At 38.3% G+C, this 25,750-nt stretch overlaps 5 protein-coding genes across 6 annotated transcripts; 1 reads left to right on the top strand and 4 right to left on the bottom strand.

The window, feature by feature from the left end:
• Nucleotides 1–3,300: 3,300 nt before the first annotated feature.
• LOC137746115 (DExH-box ATP-dependent RNA helicase DExH12-like) lies at nucleotides 3,301–10,941 on the top strand. Of its 2 annotated transcripts, none has more exons than XM_068486184.1 (4): nucleotides 3,301–3,424; nucleotides 3,588–6,575; nucleotides 7,011–7,400; nucleotides 7,553–10,941. In XM_068486184.1, the coding sequence occupies exons 2-4, from the start codon at nucleotides 3,618–3,620 to the stop codon at nucleotides 10,742–10,744; spliced, it is 6,540 nt and encodes a 2,179-aa protein (XP_068342285.1). In that variant the 5' UTR covers nucleotides 3,301–3,424; nucleotides 3,588–3,617; the 3' UTR covers nucleotides 10,745–10,941. The 2 variants fall into 2 exon arrangements, with proteins under 2 accessions (XP_068342285.1, XP_068342286.1); XM_068486185.1 differs by having other exon boundaries at nucleotides 3,317–3,424; nucleotides 3,604–6,575.
• An 89-nt stretch (nucleotides 10,942–11,030) lies between these two features.
• Nucleotides 11,031–13,067, bottom strand: LOC137745366 (uncharacterized). The gene has a single exon (XM_068485313.1). The coding sequence runs from the start codon at nucleotides 13,065–13,067 to the stop codon at nucleotides 11,031–11,033; it is 2,037 nt and encodes a 678-aa protein (XP_068341414.1).
• Nucleotides 13,068–14,910: 1,843 nt separating this feature from the next.
• LOC137746314 (uncharacterized protein At4g13230-like) lies at nucleotides 14,911–16,081 on the bottom strand. The gene is made up of 3 exons (XM_068486393.1): nucleotides 15,894–16,081; nucleotides 15,602–15,661; nucleotides 14,911–15,507 (listed from the first exon to the last, which is right to left on the bottom strand). Exons 1-3 carry the CDS (start codon nucleotides 16,017–16,019, stop codon nucleotides 15,283–15,285), a joined length of 411 nt encoding a protein of 136 aa, XP_068342494.1. The 5' UTR covers nucleotides 16,020–16,081; the 3' UTR covers nucleotides 14,911–15,282.
• A 4,026-nt stretch (nucleotides 16,082–20,107) lies between these two features.
• LOC137745118 (probable UDP-arabinopyranose mutase 5) lies at nucleotides 20,108–21,443 on the bottom strand. Its single transcript, XM_068485001.1, has one exon. The coding sequence runs from the start codon at nucleotides 21,315–21,317 to the stop codon at nucleotides 20,262–20,264; it is 1,056 nt and encodes a 351-aa protein (XP_068341102.1). The 5' UTR covers nucleotides 21,318–21,443; the 3' UTR covers nucleotides 20,108–20,261.
• On the bottom strand, nucleotides 21,293–23,002 carry LOC137745119 (uncharacterized). The gene is made up of 3 exons (XM_068485002.1): nucleotides 22,678–23,002; nucleotides 21,549–21,678; nucleotides 21,293–21,449 (listed from the first exon to the last, which is right to left on the bottom strand). Exons 1-3 carry the CDS (start codon nucleotides 22,789–22,791, stop codon nucleotides 21,430–21,432), a joined length of 264 nt encoding a protein of 87 aa, XP_068341103.1. The 5' UTR covers nucleotides 22,792–23,002; the 3' UTR covers nucleotides 21,293–21,429.
• Nucleotides 23,003–25,750: the final 2,748 nt, after the last annotated feature.

Below are 25,750 nucleotides of genomic sequence, written 5' to 3'. Positions count from 1 at the left end.
TGACAAAAAAAATCAAAATAAAATGAACGATTACACACAAAAAATGTAATTATCCCAAAGAACTAAGTGAAAAAGGGTATTGTGATTGCATAAACAAAATGTAGAATGTATATTCAAGAAAATAGTAAATAAGGAAAATGTGAACAATAGTTGTGGACTGTTTGTTTCCATACGATACACCACAATATTAAGAGCATCGCTGCCGGCAATTCTAATATTTTTATATTCAGATATCCCGGTTGACAACCCTAAACTATATTCAGAACATTACCGTTGACACTCCTAAAGTACTTTTTGTACACTTAGAATCCCATCCGGTAACCCTAAATTGTGTCGTCTGGCAACCCTAAACTACATTTTTCATAATCAGAGCATCTCGACCAGCAACCCTAAACTACTTTGTACATATCAGGCATCTCTTTATTTTGGGCAACCTTTGAATAAACTTATATTTGAAACGTTAAACTGAAAAAAATCACAAATTAAATTTGTAGGATACAAGATATTGAAATACTACTCGCTAGTAAATAAAACATACAAGGACTGAATACCGATTGAGTTTTTTCTTTGCTACACTAAAGAGGAAGAGGAGGAGACGGCGTTGCGGTGAGGATTCTTACAGATGAAATTTTATGTCGATATATATAGGGTAGCTGAAATATCAACTTTGGAACTTTTAATAAAAAATAAAAATATTATGTTTGGCTAATATGAAAGGAAAGAACATGAAAAAAAAAGGACTAAATAAGGAAATCCCAGGTTAGCTTGAATGTTTATCATGAACTATATTACAATCAGTGAATCTACAAGACAATTGCAATTTCTTGTTAGGTTTTGACAACTTAAGTAGTACTGTATTCAGAATTAGGAGGTAAAAACCGAAAAAGGGAATGATTTAAATTTTGTAACTATATGCACGTATATTATAAAATACAGTAAAACAAAAAAAAAATCACATGTTAAATTTGCTAAAATTGACAAATTATTTTGCATGGAAAAATTAAAAGAGATATAGAAATTATAATAAACATAGAATGTATATATTTAAAAAACTTCCATAAGTGTATACTAATAGTAAGAAATAAATCTCTCAATAGTTAGAATGTATGACAATTAGATTACTTATAATACTGTTACTATAAGTAGAAATGAGAATATTCATGTATCAAATTTCCTCATTTTCTATATTAATATAATCATAAATAGGTTTCTTTATTATTTATTTAAGAGAAAAACTACCTCACAGTTTGACGTAAATTCTCGTGCCAATATTATAAAATATTGTGGCAAAAACATAAGATTACGTAGAGTTTATAGAGATTACACTTTAAGAGTTTTCTTAGCATTTCTCCTTATTTAAGGGAGATGAATCTCTTTTTTTTTTTTTTTTTTTTTTTTTTTTTAAAGGACAATTCGAACTAAGTCTAGGCGTCATTGAGGTTGGTTCGATTTTAGGTCTGAATTCAGCACAAATTTTACATATTGTAGTTTGTTAAATTCGAAATCAGAATCAAACAACAATGGTTAAGAACCGATTACATCGAGGCACCAATGTTGCGGTGATTTGTTTGGTTTTCGGTTTAATCAAATAAAAAATAGAGTACTTTGATCCATATATGATGACATATATGGAACTTAATCTACCTATCATCCCTGAATAAAACAAAACTTAATCTACCTATCATCCTTGAAAATAGTCCAATGGAATTTTATTTTCCATCCATTTATAAACATACTAGGATATATGCTAATATACACATATAAATATATATATATATATATATATATGTAACCTATCATATAGATTAGTTAACACAGTTAATTAGAACCTACGATGGAGGTAAAAGAAAAAATTAAGATACGAATTAGGAGCAGGAAAAAGGAGAAACAATATTTAATTCTGAAATTGAGTAAAAGAAAACTTATAAATAAGGATGACATTTATCACAATTAATAAAAAGATTAAAAAAAAAAAAAAGTTGATGCTGATAATAAATGAATGGATATAACCCAATAAAGTGGACTAAACCCAATAATGAAGATCATTCCTACAAAAAGTCATTTGAATTGAAGATCGTTTGGTCATCCAAACTTATGAACCAAATCAATGGTATAGGTACTAAGTAGCATAGTGAACCATTCATTAATTTGATATATTCGGATGGCTAAACAATTTCCGATTTTAATAATTCTTTATAGGTATGATCTTCAAATAAAGATTTCGAAGTTGAACAGTTCATCATGAAATTTCTATGATGAAGATACGCTTTTGCAAGTAAGGAATGAGCTCATCTCCCAATGGGCTAATACAAGTAATATTATTTTATTATAAGCAGTTTAACTTGGTTAACCCATAATTTATAAAAATCAAACCGCATTATGAACCGATCCTTCCGGTTTGGTTTGTAGGTTTGTTTGTTTGTTTATTTTTTATTTTTTTGGTTTTTGTTGTTGTATGCAAAAGCAAGGAATGAGCTCATCTCCCAATGGGTGAATACAAGTAATATTATTTTATTATAAGCAGTTTAACTTGGTTAACCCATAATTTATAAAATTCAAACCGCATTATGAACCGATCCTTCCGGTTTGGTTTGTAGGTTTGGTTGTTTGTTTGTTTTTTTGTTTTTTTTTTTTTTTGTTTTTTTTTGTTTTTGTTGTTGTTGCTGTTTTTTTTTTGGTCGATTGTAGGTTTGTCTGCTCACCCTAATTTGAAGTTTTGAACCTTCTATTTCTTTGTCTTCTTTTCATAGATCATCGTCCAATAAATTTTTTCAATATGAAACTATTACTCATTTGGTTTCCACTATGACAAGTTTTTTAGAACACTATCTAGTGGTATCTGAATAAGTTAAAGTTTCATCATAAAACTAAAATAATATTTAGAATAGTTCAACCGCTTATAAGTCATGTAAAGTTTCTTTTTTCATAAACCGTATATTTATTCTCAACAGTATTATTCTTCATTGGTGAAATGTCTTATATTTGAATTTTAAAAATGACGAATTCTTTATTCCTGCATAATTTAGTGTAAATATATCGTTATATCAAAAACTTAAACAAAAACCAATTAAGAACTCGATCAAAATATCATTTTGCGGACAGTTTGTTCGTGAATTACGATTCAATTGAATGATGAGAAATTCATTTTTTTTTTTTTTTTTTTTTTGTTTTGTTTTGGGCAATATTGGTGCCGAAGCCCATCAAGATAAAGATCCACATAGAAATCATATTGGCCCAGAAAAGCTTCAGCCCAAATCCTCAGGATGCCCAAGTAATCCATGGCGGTCACATTTTTCTACACATTTCTGTTGAAAATTATATCAGAGCCGATATCAAACCAAGAAAATTGCAGATAGAAAATCAAATTAAATCAAATCGTCGTTAAGCTCGGATTACACTCCCAACTCGCAAGTCGCAACTCGCTGTGAGTGCTTTCATCTTCACTACTTTTCCCGCTAGGGTTTTATGTTTGCGTTCATTTCTAGGGTTTTGTTTTACTTGTATTTTATCGAATTCGGATTTTACGTATATTGAAGTTGCAGTAAAACCCTAGACTGACTTGTTTGGGGTTTTTAATTGTTTATTAGGGTTTCTGTGGTTCAGATTGAGATCCCGAAATGGCGCAGCATTTGGGCGGCGGTGCGGAGGCGCACGCCCGGTTCAAGCAATACGAGTACCGTGCTAACTCGAGTTTGGTGCTGACCACCGACTCTCGCCCGCGTGACACGCACGAGCCCACCGGCGAGCCGGAGTCTCTATGGGGAAAGATTGACCCCAAGCACTTCGGTGACCGGGCTTACAGGGGTAGGCCGCCGGAGCTCGATGACAAGCTTAAGAAGTCGAAGAAGAAGAAGGAGCGGGACCCGAATGCTGAACCTGCCCCGGTTCGACAGAGTAAAAAGCGGCGGCTTCATGAAGAGAGCGTCCTCACGGCCACTGAGGAAGGGGTTTATCAGCCTAAGACCAAGGAAACCAGGGCTGCCTATGAGGCCATGCTCAGCGTCATTCAGCAACAGTTGGGTGGCCAGCCTTCGAGTATAATAAGCGGTGCCGCTGATGAGATTTTGGCCGTTCTTAAAAACGAGAACTTTAAGAACGCTGATAAGAAAAAGGAGATTGAGAAAATGTTGAATCCTATACCCAACACCGTCTTTGATCAGTTGGTTTCGATTGGGAGGTTGATTACTGACTTTCAAGATGGGGGTGATGCTGGAGGGTCTGCCGTGGTTAATGGTGATGAAGCCCTTGATGACGATGTGGGTGTTGCCGTTGAGTTTGAAGAGAATGAAGATGATGACGAGGAGAGTGATCTTGATATGGTCCAGGAGGACGAGGAAGAGGACGACGATGATGTGGCTGAACCACATCAGTCTGGGGCTATGCAAATGGGTGGGATTGATGATGATGAAATGCAGGAAGCAAATGAGGGTATGAACCTTAATGTTCAGGACATTGATGCATATTGGCTTCAGAGGAAGATATCTGAAGCTTATGAGAAACAGATCGATCCACAACAATGCCAGAAGCTTGCTGAAGAGGTGCTCAAGATACTCGCTGAAGGTGATGACAGGGAAGTTGAAACCAAGCTGTTGGTTCACCTTCAGTTTGACAAATTCAGCCTTATTAAGTTTCTGTGTCGAAACCGGCTGAAGATTGTCTGGTGCACGCGTTTGGCCAGAGCCGAAGATCAAGATGAGAGGAAGAAAATTGAAGAGGAAATGTTGCAGCTGGGTCCGGATTTGGCTGCAATTGTAGAACAGTTGCATGCCACAAGGGCTAGTGCAAAGGAGAGGCAAAAGAACTTGGAGAAGAGTATTAGAGAAGAGGCTCGCAGGTTGAAGGATGAGAGTGGTGGAGATGGGGACAGGGGTAGGAGGGGCCTTGTTGATAGAGACGCTGACAGTGGTTGGTTGAAGGGGCAGGCCGAGCTGCTTGATCTTGACAGCCTTGCACAAGAGCAAAGTAGATTGTTGGTTTCGAAAAAGTGCGTGCTTCCAGATGGGTCTTACAGACATCCCAGCAAGGGATATGAAGAAATCCATGTGCCGGCCTTGAAACCGAGACCATTTAGTCCTGACGAGAAGCTTGTTAAAATATCTGCCATGCCAGAGTGGGCTCAGCCAGCTTTCAAAGGAATGACCCAGTTGAACAGGGTACAGAGTAGAGTCTATGAGACTGCGCTTTTCAAGGCGGACAATATCCTGTTATGTGCTCCTACTGGTGCTGGAAAAACTAATGTTGCAGTGCTCACTATACTTCAGCAGTTTGCGCTGAACATGGACAAGGAGGATGGTTCCATAAACCACAGTGATTATAAGATTGTATATGTTGCACCTATGAAAGCTCTTGTTGCTGAAGTTGTTGGAAATCTTTCTAATCGTTTGAAGGATTATGGTGTCACTGTGAGGGAGCTAAGTGGTGACCAGACATTGACTCGCCAACAGATCGAAGAAACTCAAATTATTGTCACAACCCCTGAGAAGTGGGATATCATTACCCGAAAGTCGGGAGACCGTACTTACACTCAACTGGTCAAACTTCTTATCATTGATGAGATTCATCTTCTCCATGATAATAGAGGCCCTGTTCTTGAAAGTATTGTCGCTAGAACTGTTAGGCAGATTGAGACCACGAAAGATCATATTCGGTTGGTGGGGTTATCTGCTACACTCCCTAACTACGAAGATGTGGCATTGTTCTTGCGTGTTGATCTTAAGAAGGGACTATTTTATTTTGATAACAGTTACAGACCTGTCCCCCTTTCTCAACAGTATATTGGAATCATGGTAAGGAAACCATTGCAGAGATTCCAGTTGATGAATGATCTCTGCTACGAGAAGGTTGTGGCTGTAGCTGGAAAACATCAAGTCCTTATCTTTGTCCATTCGAGGAAAGAAACAGCCAAAACAGCTCGTGCAATAAGAGATACTGCACTTGCTAAGGACACCCTTGGTAGGTTTCTGAAAGAAGACAGTGCGAGCCGCGAGATTCTAACTACTCATACAGATTTGGTCAAGAGCAATGATCTCAAGGATCTTCTGCCATATGGCTTTGCTATTCATCATGCTGGATTGAACAGGGCAGATCGCCAACTGGTTGAGGATCTCTTTGCTGATGGGCACGTACAAGTTTTGGTTTCCACAGCAACACTTGCTTGGGGTGTGAACCTGCCAGCTCACACCGTGATAATCAAAGGGACTCAGATCTATGATCCAGAAAAGGGAGCATGGACTGAACTAAGTCCTTTGGATGTTATGCAGATGTTGGGGCGCGCAGGAAGACCTCAGTTTGATTCGTATGGAGAAGGGATTATCATTACTGGCCACAATGAACTTCAATACTATCTTTCTTTGATGAACCAACAGCTTCCCATTGAAAGTCAATTCATATCCAAATTGGCTGACCAACTGAATGCTGAAATTGTTCTTGGAACTGTTCAGAATGCTAGAGAAGCTTGCAATTGGATAGGATACACTTACCTGTATGTTCGCATGTTACGTAACCCTACACTCTATGGTTTGGAAGCTGATGTTCTCTCCAGAGATATTACATTGGAGGAGAGACGAGCTGATTTGGTAAGAACCGCCCAAACTTTTCGTTTTTTGGTGTTGGCATTTTCATTGCTTTGCAGCATTAGTAATAGTAGTATAGTATATAACCATTCTCTTAATTACACAAGATAACAAACAAGTGCATATCACTGGAGAGGAAACGCATGAACATAAGGGGCTTGACGTAGTAATTTAAAAAATTGTATTGGTTATAGGAATTTGTTTGTCCCGTTCTATTAGATATTTTATGGCATTTGAGTCTCTGTGTTGAGTTGTTGATGGTTTACGGGTTTTGATATATTTTTATCCTTACTTCTATCTGGTTTCCCTTGGACTCGTTTAGTTCTTGTCCATTCTGTTCTTATCGTTGCTGTGGTACTTTGCGACGTTTATCTGGATTCCTGCATTCTGTATTTCTTATGAATGTCTCATGTTGTCTTCAAACTTTTCATTTTGCAGATCCATTCCGCTGCAACCATCTTGGACAAGAGCAATTTGATTAAGTACGACAGAAAAAGTGGATATTTCCAGGTTACAGACTTGGGTCGCATTGCGAGTTATTACTATATAACTCATGGAACAATATCCACATATAATGAGCATTTGAAGCCTACCATGGGGGATATTGAACTTTGTCGATTGTTTTCGCTCAGTGAAGAATTTAAGTACGTTACTGTGCGGCAGGATGAAAAGATGGAGCTAGCAAAGCTTTTGGATCGTGTTCCCATTCCGGTGAAGGAAAGCCTGGAAGAGCCCAGTGCCAAGATCAATGTCTTGCTGCAAGCATATATTTCACAGCTGAAGCTTGAGGGGCTTTCATTGACATCAGATATGGTCTACATTACTCAGGTTTGTATTATTAATTTCATGCTCTTTTCTCATTTATTGCTTGAGAGACAGTTAGGATTGTGCTGCAGCTTGTTCTAGTTTATGTATTTATTTTGTCTCTTTTATTCTGTTATTCATTTGTCTGCCTCTCTTTTTTGGCTTTGGATATTCAGAGTGCAGGGCGTCTTCTCCGAGCTCTTTTCGAGATTGTCTTGAAACGAGGATGGGCTCAACTAGCGGAAAAGGCTATGAACATGTGTAAGATGGTTAACAAGAAGATGTGGAGTGTCCAAACACCTCTTCGCCAATTCACTGGTATTGCAAATGATATTTTGATGAAGCTGGAGAAGAAGGATTTGGCCTGGGATAGGTATTATGACCTCTCGTCACAGGAGCTAGGGGAGCTTATTCGTATGCCAAAGATGGGAAGAACACTTCATAAGTTCATCCACCAGTTCCCCAAATTAAACCTTGCAGCCCATGTGCAGCCGATTACTCGCACTGTATTGAGGGTGGAGCTCACTATCACACCAGATTTCCAGTGGGAGGACAAAGTTCATGGATATGTGGAGCCATTTTGGGTAATAGTGGAGGATAATGATGGCGAGTTTGTTCTTCATCACGAATATTTTCTGCTGAAGAAGCAGTATATTGATGAGGATCATACTTTGAACTTTACAGTACCAATTTATGAGCCCCTTCCGCCTCAATACTTCATTCGTGTGGTGTCTGATAGGTGGCTTGGGTCCCAGACTGTTTTACCTGTTTCTTTCAGACACCTCATCTTACCGGAAAAGTATCCTCCACCAACAGAGTTATTGGACTTGCAACCACTTCCTGTGACTGCATTAAGGAATCCGTTATATGAAGCTTTGTATCAAGATTTCAAGCATTTCAATCCTGTCCAGACTCAGGTCTTCACTGTTTTGTATAATTCAGATGACAATGTCTTAGTTGCCGCACCAACAGGGAGTGGGAAGACCATATGTGCAGAGTTTGCTGTATTGAGGAGTCATCAGAAGCGCTCTGATAATGTCATGCGTGTTGTGTATATTGCACCTATTGAAGCTCTTGCTAAGGAACGGTACCGTGACTGGGAGAAGAAGTTTGGAAAAGGTCTCAATCTGCGAGTTGAATTATTAACAGGGGAAACGACCACAGACCTAAAACTACTTGAGAGAGGTCAGATTATCATCAGCACTCCAGAGAAATGGGATGCTTTATCCCGCCGATGGAAACAGAGAAAGCATGTTCAACAGGTTAGTCTTTTTATTGTAGATGAACTCCACTTGATTGGTGGTCAGGGTGGTCCCATCTTGGAGGTAATAGTCTCTAGAATGAGATACATAGCGAGTCAATCTGAGAACAAGATTCGTATTGTGGCCCTGTCAACTTCTCTTGCAAATGCAAAGGATCTTGGAGAATGGATAGGGGCTAGCTCTCATGGCCTTTTCAATTTTCCTCCTGGTGTGCGCCCGGTGCCTCTGGAAATACACATTCAGGGGGTGGATTTGGCTAATTTTGAAGCCAGGATGCAAGCAATGGCAAAACCCACATACACAGCAATTGTCCAGCATGCCAAGAATGCGAAACCAGCTCTTGTGTATGTTCCTACAAGGAAACATGTTCGACTAACGGCTGTGGATCTGATGACCTACTCAAATGCAGACGGTGGGGAGAAACCGTCATTTCTGTTGCGGTCTGTAGATGATATTGAGCCTTTCATTGAAAGACTTGGTGATGAAATTTTGAAAGGCACTTTGCGAAGTGGAGTGGGCTACTTGCATGAAGGTTTAAGCAGTTTGGACCAAGAAATTGTGTCACAGCTTTTTGAAGCTGGGTGGATTCAAGTTTGTGTCATGAGCAGTTCAATGTGCTGGGGAGTGCCTTTGTCAGCCCATTTGGTGGTTGTGATGGGAACTCAGTATTATGATGGCCGGGAAAATGTTCACACTGATTACCCTGTTACTGATCTGTTGCAGATGATGGGTCATGCCAGTCGCCCTCTGCTAGATAATTCTGGGAAATGTGTCATCCTCTGCCACGCGCCTCGTAAAGAATACTACAAGAAGTTCTTGTATGAAGCATTCCCTGTTGAAAGCCATTTGCACCATTATCTACATGATAATCTGAATGCAGAAGTTGTTGCTGGAATAATTGAGAACAAGCAAGATGCTGTCGATTACCTTACATGGACTTTCTTGTACCGGAGGCTCACACAAAATCCCAACTATTACAATCTCCAAGGAGTTACCCAGAGGCATCTTTCTGATCACCTCTCCGAGCTTGTTGAAAATACACTGAGTGACTTGGAGGCAAGCAAGTGTGTTGCTATTGAGGATGACATGGACCTTTCTCCTTTAAATCTTGGCATGATAGCTTCATATTATTACATCAGTTATACCACCATTGAGCGTTTCAGTTCTTCCTTGACTTCCAAAACAAAGATGAAGGGTCTTCTTGAAATTCTAACTCACGCTTCAGAGTATTCCCAGCTTCCTATTCGACCAGGGGAGGAAGAGGTGGTTCGGAGGCTCATTAACCACCAGAGGTTTTCCTTTGATAATCCCAAATGCACAGACCCTCATGTTAAGGCAAATGCTCTGCTTCAGGCCCACTTTGCAAGGCAGCCTCTGGGTGGGAACCTAGCGTTGGACCAGCGAGAGGTGATCCTTTCCGCAAGTAGGTTGCTTCAGGCAATGGTTGATGTGATTTCTAGCAATGGCTGGCTAAGCCTTGCTGTCTTAGCCATGGAAGTCAGCCAGATGGTGACTCAGGGTATGTGGGATCGTGATTCGATGCTTCTACAGCTTCCTCACTTCACAAAGGAGTTGGCAAAGAGATGCCAAGAAAATCCTGGAAAAAGTATAGAGACTGTGTTTGATTTGGTTGAGTTGGATGATGATGAAAGGCGCGAGCTACTTCAGATGTCAGATTCACAGTTGCTGGATATTGCACGCTTTTGCAACCGGTTTCCCAACATTGATATGCTATACGAGGTGCTGGATAGGGACAACATAAGGGCCGGGGAAGAAATCACTCTGCTAGTCACTCTTGAACGTGACCTCGAAGGGAGGACGGAGGTTGGCCCTGTGGATGCCCTGAGGTATCCCAAGGCCAAAGAAGAGGGCTGGTGGCTTGTAGTGGGCGATACCAAGACAAACTCGTTGCTCGCCATCAAGAGAGTTTCGCTGCAGAGGAGGGCCAAGGTGAAGCTCGAATTTGCTGCTCCCACCGAACCCGGAGAGAAGAGTTACATTCTTTACTTCATGTGTGATTCATATTTGGGATGCGATCAGGAATATGATTTCACTCTTGATATCAAAGATGCAGCCGGGCCTGATGATGACAGCGGCGGAGAATGAGATGTTCTCTGACTCTGTTCTTCCTAGTATTTTCGCTTTTGTTATGTTTTTCGATTTCCGCCGTTTCTGTTTCTTAAAACTATGGTTCTTATGTTCCGTACTGTACTGGCTGATCATAATTTTGTTACGAACTTATTGAAACATTGTATTTATAAAGTCATAATTTGAAACAAATATGAAAGAAATTGTAAATCTTATTTATTATAAAGCATACATACATATAACCGCAAGTATGAATCATAAAACGTCATTGGGCTCGGTAAAACTCTTAATACATAAAATACAATCACTTTGGAGTAGGTTCTTCTAGTCGGATGTAATCGTACATAAGCCCTGCAAAAGGTCCCCAGTTTCTTGATTGTGTAAGATAGATGGTGTTGTATCCTTGTTGTAGTCGATAGCTCGCCACATCAACACTGAAGAACCAGTACAAACCATGAATTCCATGCCTTGCTATGGCATTGTCCCTCCCTATTAGCCCTGTCGAAAAATGAGGTGGGTCGTTCCGGTTGTTGAATCTAACTTGCAGTTCGGCATAGGTGGCCGAGGCCAACGCCAATTGGAGCGTATAATTTCCGGTGCTCCAAACGTTTTCAAGTTGAAATACAATTTGCCACGTCGTTGCCTCATATGTACCATTTATGTTCCTTGTCACATGAGCATAAAACCAATCATCACTGTAATTGTTGGTACCGATGGTGTAGATGAGATCATGGTTAGGGTAGTAATCTCCGTATCGTTCCCACAGGCCATATTGCCTAAACTTATTTGCGGTATTGTTGGTAAACAAACGGTTAACAAGGCTTGGATATGGATCCGGTATGTTGAACTCTGCGGCTGACCGATCTGGGATGCCGATCTCCCACAAGGTTGGACCATTTCTCGGAGGTTCAAAGGTAAGATTAATTAACTTAATTTCACTTGCTGGTTCAATTGTAATATCATACTCGTACTTGTAGTCCCCAATGAAGCCGGGAACAGTTGCATACAAGCTATAGTTCCCCGGTCGAACATCTTTCATGTAGAAATAACCTTGATTGTCAGCTTGAGTCCAGAACTGATAACCCTTGCATTCCGTTTGCCATGATCCTGCGTCTCCGCTTGCGGCCAATCCCACATAAGCATAACTTGCTGAAACTAGGCTCTCGTTGATGTATGAATCCCGTATTAGTAACAGACCAGTAACTGATCCTCGTTCATCGGAGCTAGGATAGTCTTCGGACTGGGTGAAATTGTATGGCCAACTCTTTATTTCTTCATACATCTCTTCTTTTGCATTTTCCCAGAGAGAGGAGGCCGCATTGGAGCTTGGAACGTCTGAGTTAAGATACACAAAGACGGGCCCGAAAACCTTCTTCCATGCCTCCCCATCTGCAAAGGTCAACCCAACATCTTTCCCGACGTAGTGACCACTAAGAAACACAGTGAGGGCAGTTGGGCCGACATGAGAGGTAAGTTCCTGCTTGAACGGCCCTGCTGTACGAAACTCGGTACTTGGTGTGATCATCCAAAGCCCTATAGCATCGTCAGTGCTAATCCAACCGTGAACCTTAATGTCTTTGACGTCACTGGAGTATTGGTATTTGTCATCCACCTCTTCTTTAAACTCGGGATTGCTTGGATTAGTTAAAAGAACAGCTTCACGATAGGCAAGGGTCTGAGCGTGGTCTCCACTGCGATCTTCGGTTGTTGGCATGAATCTCTGTCTGTCGTCTGATATAGCCATGAACTGAAATTTATCTTGTCGAAGTTTCAAAGCAAGTCTTGTTTGACCTATGCGCAATGCCGGCCACCCTTGCAGACGCTTGTATATGGCATACGCGTAGAACCCAGCGCGACCACGCCGCATTATGTACCTTTTGTCAACATTTAAGGGTAGCGGACGATCACCGAGGGAAACATCATAAGTTTTGTTAAAAGAAATCTCTATTTGGTCTGCCGTCGATGTAACAATCTTAAATGTTGTTCCTTGTAGTCTGTCCAAGCCATATTCCCATACAAGATCCCAGTAACCACTATTGCTTGCGTGGTTTTTGGTTTTGAGCACGTTGTCAATTCCCTTGAATTGAATTCCAATGACGTCTCCTCCGGGATTTGAAAATTTGACTCGGACAATGCCATTGTTCAGCTCCACCGTGTTCTGAGTTTGATGGATTAATATCTTGTTGAAGTTGAGCTCATTACTAATAACGCTGCTCTGTGCTCGCCTTCCAGAAATCGTCGTCGTTTTGGGAGCACCAATATTAGTAGGGAAGAAGAAGAGCAAACCAAGTGCGACTGATGATAGGATCCCCCTTCTCCTCCATTGCCTCACTATCTCCATGGAAAGCATGTTAGGGGTGTAGACAACTTAGATTTATGAGGATTTCAAAAGACTTTTGTAAGTGATAGAATTCAAAGGATTGAATCCTTTCAAGTGGATTTTACTTTGATGAAAGATTTGAATGGATTGAGAGATTTTTTTATCATTTAAAAAAAAATGATTTTTAAAGAGAAATAATATTAAAAAAAAACTTCAAAATAAATTGAAGAACTCTGCGCAATTCTCAGTAACCCCAATCTGAAATCAAAGATTTGAATGGATTTTTGAGAGATTTTTTATCATTTAAAAAAAAAAATTTCAAAGAAAAATAATATTTAAAAAAAAACTTCAAAATAAATTAAAGAACTTTGCCCAATTCTTCTGAGAAACCCCAATAATTCTTCGTGAAATCAAAGATTTGAATGGATTTTGAGAGATTTTTTTATCATTTAAAACATTGTTTTTTTAAAGAGAAATAATATTTAAAAAAAAACTTCAAAATAAATTGAAGAACTTTGCCCAATTCTCCCGAGTAACCCCAATCCTTCGTGAAATCAAAGATTTGAATGGATTTTGAGAGATTTTTAATCATTTAAAAAATTATTTTTTTAAAGAGAAATAATATTTAAAAAAAACTTCAAAATAAATTGAAAAACTTTGCTCAATTCTCCCGAGTAACCCCAATCCTTCATGAAATCAAAGATTTGAATCGACTTTTGAGAGATTTTTTATCATTTAAAAAATTTAAACTCGGGATTGCTTGGATTGGTTAAAAGAACAGCTTCACGATAGGCAAGGTCTGAGCGTGGTCTCTGTCGCGATCGTCGGCTGTTGGCATGAATCTTTGTCTGTCGTCTGATACAGCCATGAATTGAAATTTATCTTCTCGAAGTTTCAAAGCAAGTCTTGTCTGATCTATGTGCAATTCCGGCCTCCTTTCTAGACGCTCGTATATGGCATACGCGTAGAACCCAGCGCGACCACTATGCATTATATATGTACCTTTTGTAAACATTCAAGGGTAGCGTCCAATCACCGAGGGAAACATCATAAGTTTTATTAAAAGAAATCTCTATTTGGTCTGCCCTCAATGTAACAATCTTAAATGTTGTTCCTTGTAGTCTGTCCAAGCCATTTTTCAATACAAGATCCCAATAACCTCTATTGCTTGGGAGGTTTTTGATTTCGAGCAAGTTGTCTATTCCCTTGTATTCAATTCCAATGACATCTCGTCCGGGATTTGAAAAAGTGAGTCGGACAATGCCTATGTTCAGCTCCACGGTGTTATGATTTTGCTGTGTTAGCATCTGGTTGAAGTTGAGCTCATTACCAGGTAACGCTCCTCGGTGCTCGCCTTCCAGAAAGCGCCGTCGTCTTGGGAGCACCATTATTCGTTGGGAAGAAGAAGAGCAAACCAAGTAATGCGACTGATAATACTCCCAGGATCCCCCATCTCCTCCATTTTCTCACCTTCTCCATCAAAAGCAGGTTAGTGTTTCGCTTGCAATAATAGAATACTTGTTCGTAATAACAAATCAATGTACTTGTTCTGTTTTGAGATTAACTGATGACAAATCAAATGTTATATTCGACACATTTATCCTCATGTGGTTGGGACTCCTCGTGTTGTCGGAACTCCTTTGTGCTTCGACATGCATTTTGGCTCGACATCCTTAGCTCTTTGCGAAAATTCAACTGCTTTCAGTTCTAGTAAATGGTTACAGCAACCTGTAATGCCTTCTCAGCTTGAGCTTGTGCCAAGGGTTTCTTATAATATTCTGCTGTGGCCGCTCATGAATCTAAATTATTGAGAAATTGAGATGAAAAAAACTCAAAACAATTAACAGCTTTTGAACTATTTATACAGATAATATGGGGAAGGATTTATTGACACTTGAATTTCCTTTACATTTGATACAAGAGAGAAAGACCAAACACTTTCTTGCAGTGTAAGGAACAATACCCCAATTTAACAAAAACAAAAAACAAAACAAAAAAGGAACAAATATCTCAACAATGGGAGGACTTAAGTGAAACGGGAAGCTACGGTGGCAGTGTTCCAGATCAATTACGAGGCTAAAACATGTGCCGTCATGTTATTGATCTGGAACACTGTGCATCCCGGTAGTGTAGGTAAGTCTTTCTCCAATAGTGGATACATTTGAAATGGGAAATACATATATAACACAATTTTGAAAAGGAGGGTTAAATGAAATATGGACACGGACAGGACGCATTATATGGTCTCTTTCTTGGTATTCATGCTTTTCTTGACCTGCTCAGCATTTTCTTTGACGAACTCCTTGGATTCTTCGGCCTTGCCCATCACGGTGTCTGTCGCCTTCTGGGCGGTGCCCTTGGCTTGGCTCCAAGCATCTTGTGCTGTCTGCTTTGCTTTCTCAGACACATCTTGTGCGGTTGCAGACACCTTGCCGGCCATGTCTTTGGTTGTCTGCGAAACCTGCATTTACACGAATAATCGTCAATTACTACAAAAACCCGAGAAACTTGTGGTTTTTCATATGCTCCGCAGTAGGGTAAGTCTTGTTTTTTACATTTTCAGCAGCATTCCTAGCTTCATTCTCTACTGCAGGTGCATCTTGCTGTGAACTTGCCTGCGATCATGAACCAATTAATTAAATATACATGTTCTTCAATACATATAATGTTATCAATTCCACTAAATTAATACCACCATAAAATAGAAACGTAGCTCTCTGGTTAAGAACGTTCAATCTTGCAATCGAGGCCCCCGAGTTCAATTCCCCCTCCCTCAATATCGCTTTATAGAAAACATAAAAATACAACCAGAAAACCAGACATGTTTAGTGATATATTTAAACTTACTTGGATACGTCGTCTAGGGGCTGTAGCCAAAAAAATCCTAGGAGTTAAAGTGGTGTTCTTTGCAATTGCTGCTCCGACATGGCTGGATTTGGAGAGGGTGGTAAACAGACTAGTTAAGCTTGCCATAGTTGTTTTCGATTCTTAATTAATGTTGATTTGCTTCTTAATTCTTGTATTGGATTTGTAAGAGGTTGCAGGAAGCCGAGTATATAAAGAAGCAAGAGAAGTGAGATGGTGTGGATGTGCATGCATGCAAATGCATGGAGGAGTATTTTCCGCAAATGGTTGGCTAGAAAATTGGTCCTTGACGGTCAATAGGGCGACCCAGTCAGGAAGAAATGGGATTCGCAATGTTGTCACTAATTTAGTCTGAGGACCATAATTAATTGAGGACACCAGCTTCTTCTCATTGCTAAATGTTAGTTAATTAGTAAAAATTAGTAGGCGCTGTTCTTAGACATGACTATTACTGCACAGGACGAAAGCCATATACCTAAAAATAGTTTGTCTGAAACCTCGAGTTTAAAGTAAGAGGTTTCAAGATCAGTTAGTTAAGAGTATTTTTGCTGAACTTGCGAGACCTAAGCATCGAATTCGATTCTCCCCTGCCTCACTATATGTGCCGAAAACGAACTTAAGCTAGAAAGATTGAAATTGCTTAACTTAATGCTAAGTAATTGAGATGGAGATCATGGTTTGACTGACACTCTACTGTATACAGTACACGTTTTCATAAAGGATTTGATTTATTGATTTTGATTCTCCCTTTGATTTGATTAATTATTGATTGGAAACCCTTCTGGAATCAAGTAATCTCTCCAAGATTATGTTCATTTTCTTTTATCTATCTATAAATCTACACCCAAAGCCTTTAATAAATAATATTAATCTTTAATTTGCTGTCTATACCAAATATTCGATAAAGAAGGTAGTTATCCTATGAATATGTTACACTGCCTTGTACATCTTATTTCAGAAGTTGGCTAGCGAGGGTTACGCCCTAATATTATTCTTTAGTGGTATTCCTCTTTACATGTACGTGACAGATCTTAGATGCGAATCTGATTGTGAGTTTGCCTCCACCTCCTTAGTGTAAATATGTTGTATATAAAAAATAAGGTAATAGTAATTAAATAAATAAAACCATAGGATTTGTTAAATTTCCAGTCCGTAATTGAGTGAGCTAGGAAGGTCCCCGTTTCTCTCACTCGGTTAATATTAAATACACAAACCTTCAAACTTAAGGCAACAAATAATATCAAAATATTCTGAAAATTATGCAGAAGATACATCTACATGTGGCTGACAAGAACACGAACGAGTATTTCCGATGATGATGATGAAGATCATGATGATCAAGGTGATGATGTGATTGACAGAAAAAGCAGAATCCGGGCAACCGAATCCTGGATGCTAAAGCACTTGTGGCAATCTTATCGATATTCCCTATCCTTTCGGCACATCTCTAGTATGCGCTTTCGATGAAACCTTTCTCATTGCTTGTAACAATACAGAAAACGGAGACCAACAAGCATATTTCCCTAACTCCGGCATAGCTATCCGTGACATATCCCTGGCCAATCACAAACTGCGAGTCTCCAGTCCTATCCTGTGAGCTTGGAGAAATTTTTAGTTATGACAGGAACACAAGTGGTACATCACTTGTTTTAATAAGAGTGGTGAAAAATTTTATTTTTTAAGTTATTAACTTTATAACACACGTATCTCAGTATTTGTATAATGACACGTGGTGTACCACCCTGTGTACCGGTCACACTGAAAAATCTCCTGTTACAATGAGCAATTTATAAGCACTTTTGACATGATCACCAACTCCAAATTTCCAATCTCGAGCAAGCGCAAGGTGTGACACAGTCGGAATAATTACAAGCCCGGTTCAGGCGCATACTCGATTGCAAGCTCGAATACATCGACAGCGGTGCAGTTCAGAACCGGATGTTTGTCACTTTGTGGCGGAATAGGGGACATAAAGAATGGGACGTGCATGGGTAGCGGATGTTGCCAAATGTCTATCCCGGACAATGTGATAGATTTTTCTATCATTGTTGAAAGTTTTGCCAACCATTCTTATCCTTATAATAATCTCGTTGACTTCAATCCGTGCGGTTATTCTTGTTGTATAAGTTGAGGAAAACAACTTTTCGTCTGCAGATCTTCTAGACTTTCACAAGAGGGAGACTACTGTCCCTGTGGTGTTGGATTGGACTGTTGGGAACCAAACGTGTGAGCAAGTGAACAAAAAAACAGTACTACTTATGCATGCCAGTCGACTTCTAGTCAATGTCACAATTCATCTAATGGTTCTGGATATCGCTGCAAATGCCAACAGGGTTACAAAAGGAATCCTTACTCCGCTGGTGGTTGCCAAGGTACATATACATAGGTTACGTAAAGCTCAACAGCCACACATGCTTTACATCACAAGATTTGTGTTGTCTATGTGTTAGACTTGAAAATTCGCCACCCGTGAGGCAGCGTGTTGAAAATGAATCCCATATTGATAAGAGAAGGGACTTTGCATAAGCTTACAAGAGGTTGGGGTACTCCCCATATTGCTAATTAGTTTTATGGTGGAACCTCAACTTTCTTCACGAGTCTTATTCCCATCGATGAGAGTCAGTTAACTACGTTAGTATGAGGAACATTTGGATATTTGGATCCAGAATACTCTCAGAGTAGCCAGCTAACAGAAAAGAGTGACATTTATAGTTTTGGAGTCCTTTTTTGGTGGAGCTGCTAACTGGTAAGTAGGTCATTTGCTTTTCAAGGCCGGAGCGTGAAAAAAATCTGGCAATGTATTTTGTTTCTCATATGAATGAGGATCGTTTGCTCGACATTCTCGATGATCAAGTCGCTGTTAACACAGAAAATGTCGAGCTGCTGATGGAAGTTGCTAACCTTGCACTCAAGTGCTTAAGGATGAGAGGTGAAGAAAGGCCAACTATGAAGGAAGTCACAGCAGAGCTACAAGGAATAATGAATAATGCAGCTACTAATTAGGCTTACTTTTATCTCTAGTTAGGGTGTTGGGTTTCCACCTCTACGTTTTGAGTTCGAAACTCTCCCTCCTAAATCGTAATAGTTTCAAATTTTCATGCCTTAATAATAAAAATTTTCTTGAAAAAAAAAAAAAAAGAGAAGGTTTTCTTTTCTTACCAGTTGATTAACTGTGTAATTAGGTCATGTTTTTGAACAGTTCTCAGTCAGTGAAATGATTTTCACGTGCCCTTTTCTCTTTACACAGTATTGTTTATTTCTATCTTTTGATTCTTCATTGATTTAATTAATCCAAAAATTCTAATAAATGAGTGCATAAAGAGAAAAAGATGTGCGAAAATAACTTTTCTATTGTTAAATATATGCTTCTTTATGCATGTTTCGGATCAGCTTGTATATTGTTTTTCCTAATGTTCTGATGATATATTATGAAGTTTTAGATCAATTGATCAAGCATTCTAAAACTATCGCCCATTATAACATTCATTAGAGGGGAATGTTTTTTTTGTGAATTGAGACATCTTTCTTTGTATCATTTAAAAAAAAGTTGCCAAACTGGGTGGCTACGTAAAAGATATTCTTTCTTTTCCATCACTTTGACATGTATAAAAAAAATATTGTGACATTTCATTTCTTACAGACTTTTCAAATAGGCTGTTTTTTATATATCACAATGGACAAATCTATTTCTTACATGTATAAAAAAAAATATTGTGACCTTTCATTTCTTATAGACTTTTCAAATCGACTGTTTTTTATATATTGTAACGGACGATTATAGAACCAGTTTTTTCAAATCGACTATTTTTTATATATTGTAACGGACGATTATAGAACCAGTTTTGAACATGCTTTATATTAGCTATTCTTTTGATCATCCAAAAAAAAAAAAAAGTTTCATAAACGGATCTTTTATTTTTTTATATGGTTTTTCCTAATGTTCTGATGATATATCATGAAGTTTTAGATCAATTGATCAAGCATTCTAAAAATATCATCCATTTTGACCAACTACCAACACGAAGAAGTAATTAGAAAATCACGCCAACCTGAGCTTAGCCAAGTTAACAAGAGCAATGTTTTCTCTCGTTGTACCCAATTTCGAATCTCCTTGGATTAATTTAGTATAGACTAATTGCTTGTATTAAAAAAATAGTAGTTAGAAAAACATAAAAGACCAAATCATAGAAACCATCTTCATGAAAAACAACAAACAAGGTATCAATTATTTCCACCCACATAATTTCAACATCAGTTAGTTATAAGGGAGATCAACATTAGAAGCTTAGAAAAATCAGTATTGAATAAAGAAGGAACAAAAACAGAAGAGGCTGAATCAAAATTTAGCCATTAAACTCCCGGTGTGCTGGATCCCACCGACTTCCAGAGCTTCACCCAATCTGCCATGGCATCACCTGCACGAACAAACATAGGATCTACCTTTCCCAACTGCTCTTTCACCGCCTTTGCCATGTCGACAACACAGTCTTCTGCTGTCACGGCTGATCGTGGTAACCTAACTGACTGAAAGAAAGGAACCACTTCCTCCATCAGCTTCACACCCTCCCACTCTTTCTTCAAGCTTTCAATGGCGTCGCCTCTTTCCTTTCTCCATAGATAAGGAATCCCAGTTTTTACACCAATTCCCAGGTGATCGCATATGACCTTCACACACATTCCGGACCATATATCTTCCACTGTCTCCCACCTGATCTTTCCTTCTGCCGACAACCTCAACGCTGGAAATAAAGCTGGTCCCACCACCTCACGGTCAAACGCAATGTTGATTCCACTTACAGGCATTAAGGATCTCACCGGAACAGTCATTACAGCATCCACATATCGAGAATTCCTCTGCTCTGGCTTGAGGGCCTGTGTTGGTGCATCATAGTCTGCCAAATTGAGCCACAGTCCACACGATAGTGCACATGTAACCCCACTCCTCAGGCTAAATGGGTAACCACGAACAAAATCTGCTCCCTTCCGGTACGGATCATAGAGTGTGTTAAAAAAGAACGGGGTAGCTGGAGCTTTGAGATTGGCAATATGCTGTGCCACTAAATCTACTATATGACCATTGTTGTCCTTAGCCGGGACGCAATCATCATCAATTGAGATAATATATTTTTTCCTTGAGACTAGATAACCAAAATATCTGCATGAGTAACCAGAGAAGAGAATGGAATGGGAAGAGCCCACCATCTGGTTTATGTCAGACTTGGTAAAGACATCCACGTTAAATCCTTCTGGAACATGGAGCTCCCCATCCATATCAGGGTCTTTGACAATAATCAGATGGAACGGGGAGAATATTGGTCTCCATTCATTCAAGAATGGTGTCAGGTCGGAGTTGATTGCGGCAATCACGATGTCAACCTCACTAGGGTTGATGCTTGAATCAGACATCTTCAAACAGGAGTTGTGAGAACAAACAACAAAACTTGCACGTGCTTTCTTTAATTAGTTGATCTCTGTCTTCAAAATGTTATATACTGTGCTCACACAATAACGCCCAATCTCAAAACTTTTCAGAACACCCTGCAAGAGATATTATTGAAGGTCAGAAGTGAAGCCCGCAAAAACGGTTCAAAGGTTACAGGAAAGGAAGGACACCGGAAATTTTCAAACAAAACTTACTGGTAGGAAGCACAGGTGTGAGGGTCTGCCGAATATTAAGTGATTGGATTAATGAAAGGACTTCATCCTTGCCAGTTGCTACAAACAGATTCAAAACTTTCTCATTTAGCTTTCCAGCTCTCAAAGTTTTCTGCCATTAAACTGAATGTTACTAATTCCATATACCAAAAGCATAATCATACATGAAAACGAAAGCATAAGGAGCATATAGAGACCTTAGAAAGGCAAAATGACAAAGGTGTGCTTACAAAGTCAACAAATGTCTCAAACCCATAGAGCAGCATAGAAAGCAAGAAGGAAAAAACGACTACATCATCAGACAATGAAAAAAATGCTATTCTAGTTTTCACTTATTAGAATCAAACGCTATTTGTCAAGCTCTGCTAAATTTGAAAATTCCAATCCATAATTCTCATCAAGCACAACGTTTCACAATGAAACAAACACAGAAAAAACTTGCTGATCTTTCACAACGGGGAGAGGGATCGTTTTGGGGGCTGAGGGCGGGATGTTGTTATTTTCACTCTGCTAAATAGACAATGTCCAAGTGATCAATTAGAGCCATCTTTTACAACATATTGAAGGAAACACAAAAATCTTGATCATAGTCAGTCCACATTAGTCCCATGATTGATCATGTGGAGCCACACGATGAACAGATCGAATATAAACATTGGCAAAGTCATCACATTTAAATGACATACAGGTAGCATTCCAAGATTCAGGAAGCTAGACATCTTCAACATTATCAAGGTTAGACAGATAAATTGCGAGAACGAAATCTTTATAAGGAATGATTCGGGAAATGGTTGCAGGATGACAACACACATATGCTATTACGAAACAACCCCGAATTCCAAAAGACGTAGAAAACCCTAACATCCATCATGCATATCAGCAATTCATCCAACCCACATCGATTAACATCAAATTTCAAAAAACTAAGACAAACCCAATTCGGATCTCACCAAATCAAGCCTTCCCATGTCCCCAAAAACAAAAAGCAATCCATTTGAGACCCCAAAGGAAGTTACTTTCGCGGTAAAATCAAGAACAAGAAGACCAAATTACCAATTGGTCATGTAAAGCTGAAAAGATGAAGGAAAAAATAGAGGAAGAGAGAGAGTACCAGAAAGAGATCGAGGAGGATGTGGTCAGGGAGAGGAGAGAGATCGGATATGCTGGGGAGGTTGAGGAGAGCTGAGTCAATGGTGAGAGAGAGCAGAGAAGGCGGAGTTCTCATTCACTCATTCGTATGAACATATTTGTGCATAGAAAATTGGAAATCACTCTCTCTCTCTCTATATCTTTTTCTCCCTCTAGAAACTGAATAGCAGAGAAGAAATGGTCCAACGTGATTTGTCCGGGATTGCAGAGACTGCAGGGAAGATGGAGAGAAGGAAGAGGACTTCTTAGATTTCGAGCTTTCGGAATGTAGCTTTCTCCGTCTCTCATGGCCATTGGCCACCTGCGATTTTTTGTATGCACGTCACGTGTTACCGACACATTTATTTTAAGCTTTGGATATTGTAGATGAAGTTCTATTTTTGTCGTTTGATAAGAGCATCTTCACAAAATATTAAATTTAAATTTGTTAGCTAATATGCTAAAATTTATTGTTTCATTTATGTTTTTTTCTAAACAAAAATAATAAAAGTTAGGTTGTTATTGGTTTAAAAATAATAAAAGAATACTTAAATACGCTAACAATTAAGGTAAGACAGGTGGAATGCCTTTGGAAATAACAAAAATCAAATTTAAATGCAGCTTCAAATTTGACATATCTTTATCCATTTCAGCTTAGCCTTCTTTTCCATGTCATATTTGACATCTCGATTGAAGTAAATGATATGTTATTTGTTCCGTTATATGTCTACGTGACATTTTTTACATCTCATTTGGAGATGGTCAGTACATTTAAACGATTGCAAGTGTTTTTAGAAAAAATATTTGTGGGTTCCACACACATTTGAAGCAATTCCTCTATTGTTTTAACTTGTATTTTTACTAAAGATTAATTTTAAAAATATTTCCTTAAAATCACTCTTAGTGGTTTAAAAACACTTATCGAACAAGCCCGTTTAGCCTAATATCTTAGTAAATAAGAACGGAATTATAATGTTGCGTTTTATCTGTGCGTCTTTGAAACTCTTTCCTTTTTAAAAATTTGGTAATGATTTAGATTCCTTCCCTCCCTCCCCTTCTTAATAATTTTTAACTTTTTTTATGCAACGATTTTTTGTCAACTCCCCACTATATATTTATTGGTTGCAAAACCAATGAAGTTCTACTTAACGGAAGTATTTTTGTCAAGAAAATTGAGTATAATTCCAATTTTGTAGAAACTAGATTTTTACGGTGCGACATTTGAGTTTCATAGGTGATTTCAATTACTGAGTTCAATTTGATACTTAATAAAATAAATGATCAACTCTTTGAGGGAGAAAACAACACGGTTAATTATGTAACTATTGTTTGATTTTTACAATAAACAATGTATCTAATAGTTTACTCTTACAAAAAATAAAGTGCATATTAATTAATTTTAACAGAAATAATGTACCTTTTGTTTAATTTTTACAGAGCTAATGTATCCACTTGTAATAAAGGTCCTTTAGATTTAGGCTCTTATAACTCTAAAAAGAAAAGCTATTTTGTTACTTCCTTTTGGTAATTAATTTTCGTACTTCCTTTTGTTCTTCTAACCTCTTCTGCTTAATTATATTTTCAAGTTTAATGTTACATCCAATCCAAGAACGAAAGGAAAAGGGAAGTTCAATATGCAAAAATAAGAGAGTCAAAAATCACTCTCAAACGGACAATTCCTAAACAACATTGTCCATTTAGGCATTTAAAACTGTTAAGAAGGAGGAACGACTTCTTATATGAAAAATAAAAAAAGTCGAGCAGTGTTCATTTTGTTATGTTTAGCTAAACAATGTTACACTTATCAAATTTTTTATACTAATGAAGAAAGCCGAGTAGTGTCCATTTTGTTATGTTTAGTTGAGCAATGCTAAACTTACCAAACTTACCAAATTTTTTTATACTACAGTTGTTTCACCTCTTTAATATATGACTCATTAATACATGTGGATTCCATATCTATTAGAGATCTACAAATGTGGTATAAAAAATTAAATAAGACTTGACATTTTTGCTTTTAGTTTGTATCGTTCCACAACTGGTCAATTTTAACTCGTAAGACCTTTAAGAAGTTTAGTAAACAGATTTAAAGCCCAAAAAAGGAATTACAGTAGAAAGCAACATAAATTTGCACAAGTAGAGCCAAATATACAACTCTTACAGATAGCTTACAACTACGGGACGCTTGCCGATGAAATGGCAGAGGATGAGAAACCTCAACAGTTTCTAGCTTCCGGGGAGCACAAACTTTGGATCAAAACGTTTTCTGGTATCTGCAGCTAACAAATGCTAAACCAATACGCACAATCTAACTCTACTAATGCTCTTAGTGTGACATCAAACCGGAAACAAACAACAAAAAATCTTATGAGCTAGTACATATGAAATTAGTTAATCTTCGAAAGACATAAATTAAGCTCTAACCCCATGTGAAGGCATTGTAACGTCCTTTCCGGATGATATTCCAGAATCTGTAGATTCACGTGCAATGCTTGAAACGGGAAGCTCTGCATAATCTGCACCTTCATCACCCACATGACCTGCACATTCTAAAGATTGAGTAAGCATTTGAATTTGTGGATTAGGGAACAAAAAGGCAAATTAGTTGCAATATACATATTTTGACATTTAAGTACAAAAATGATCACTGTTTATTATGCTTCATTATATCATTGTTGTATTATGTTATGTTATGTCATCGTTATGTAGCCGAAATATGATATGTTGTTACTGAAAAATGATCATATCTGTAAACCAATTGTCTAAATATGTTTATCGTAGCTACTTTCCCTTATTTGTAAGGGAAAGAAACCCCAAAACATGAAATTACTATGAGGATTCGTTTAAAAACTTTACCTTCAGAAATTCCATAAGAAGAATGCCAGTCTTGCTGACCAGATTCATTCTTCTCATCAAACAAATGAAGCCCGCTTTCATCAGCAATCTCTCTTGCATCTGCATTTGAAAACACAATTTCCTTCTCTCTAATCAACTGAAACTCTAATTCATTGATTGTATCATCGGTTCTCCTTCCTTGTACTATTTCCTCTTTGTTT

The sequence above is a fragment of the Pyrus communis genome, chromosome 9 (genome assembly GCF_963583255.1).
Source record: "Pyrus communis chromosome 9, drPyrComm1.1, whole genome shotgun sequence".
NCBI classification, from domain to species: domain Eukaryota; kingdom Viridiplantae; phylum Streptophyta; class Magnoliopsida; order Rosales; family Rosaceae; genus Pyrus; species Pyrus communis.
The sequence above is the reverse complement of the archived record's forward strand: the minus strand, read 5'-3'. Positions and strand labels throughout refer to the sequence as shown.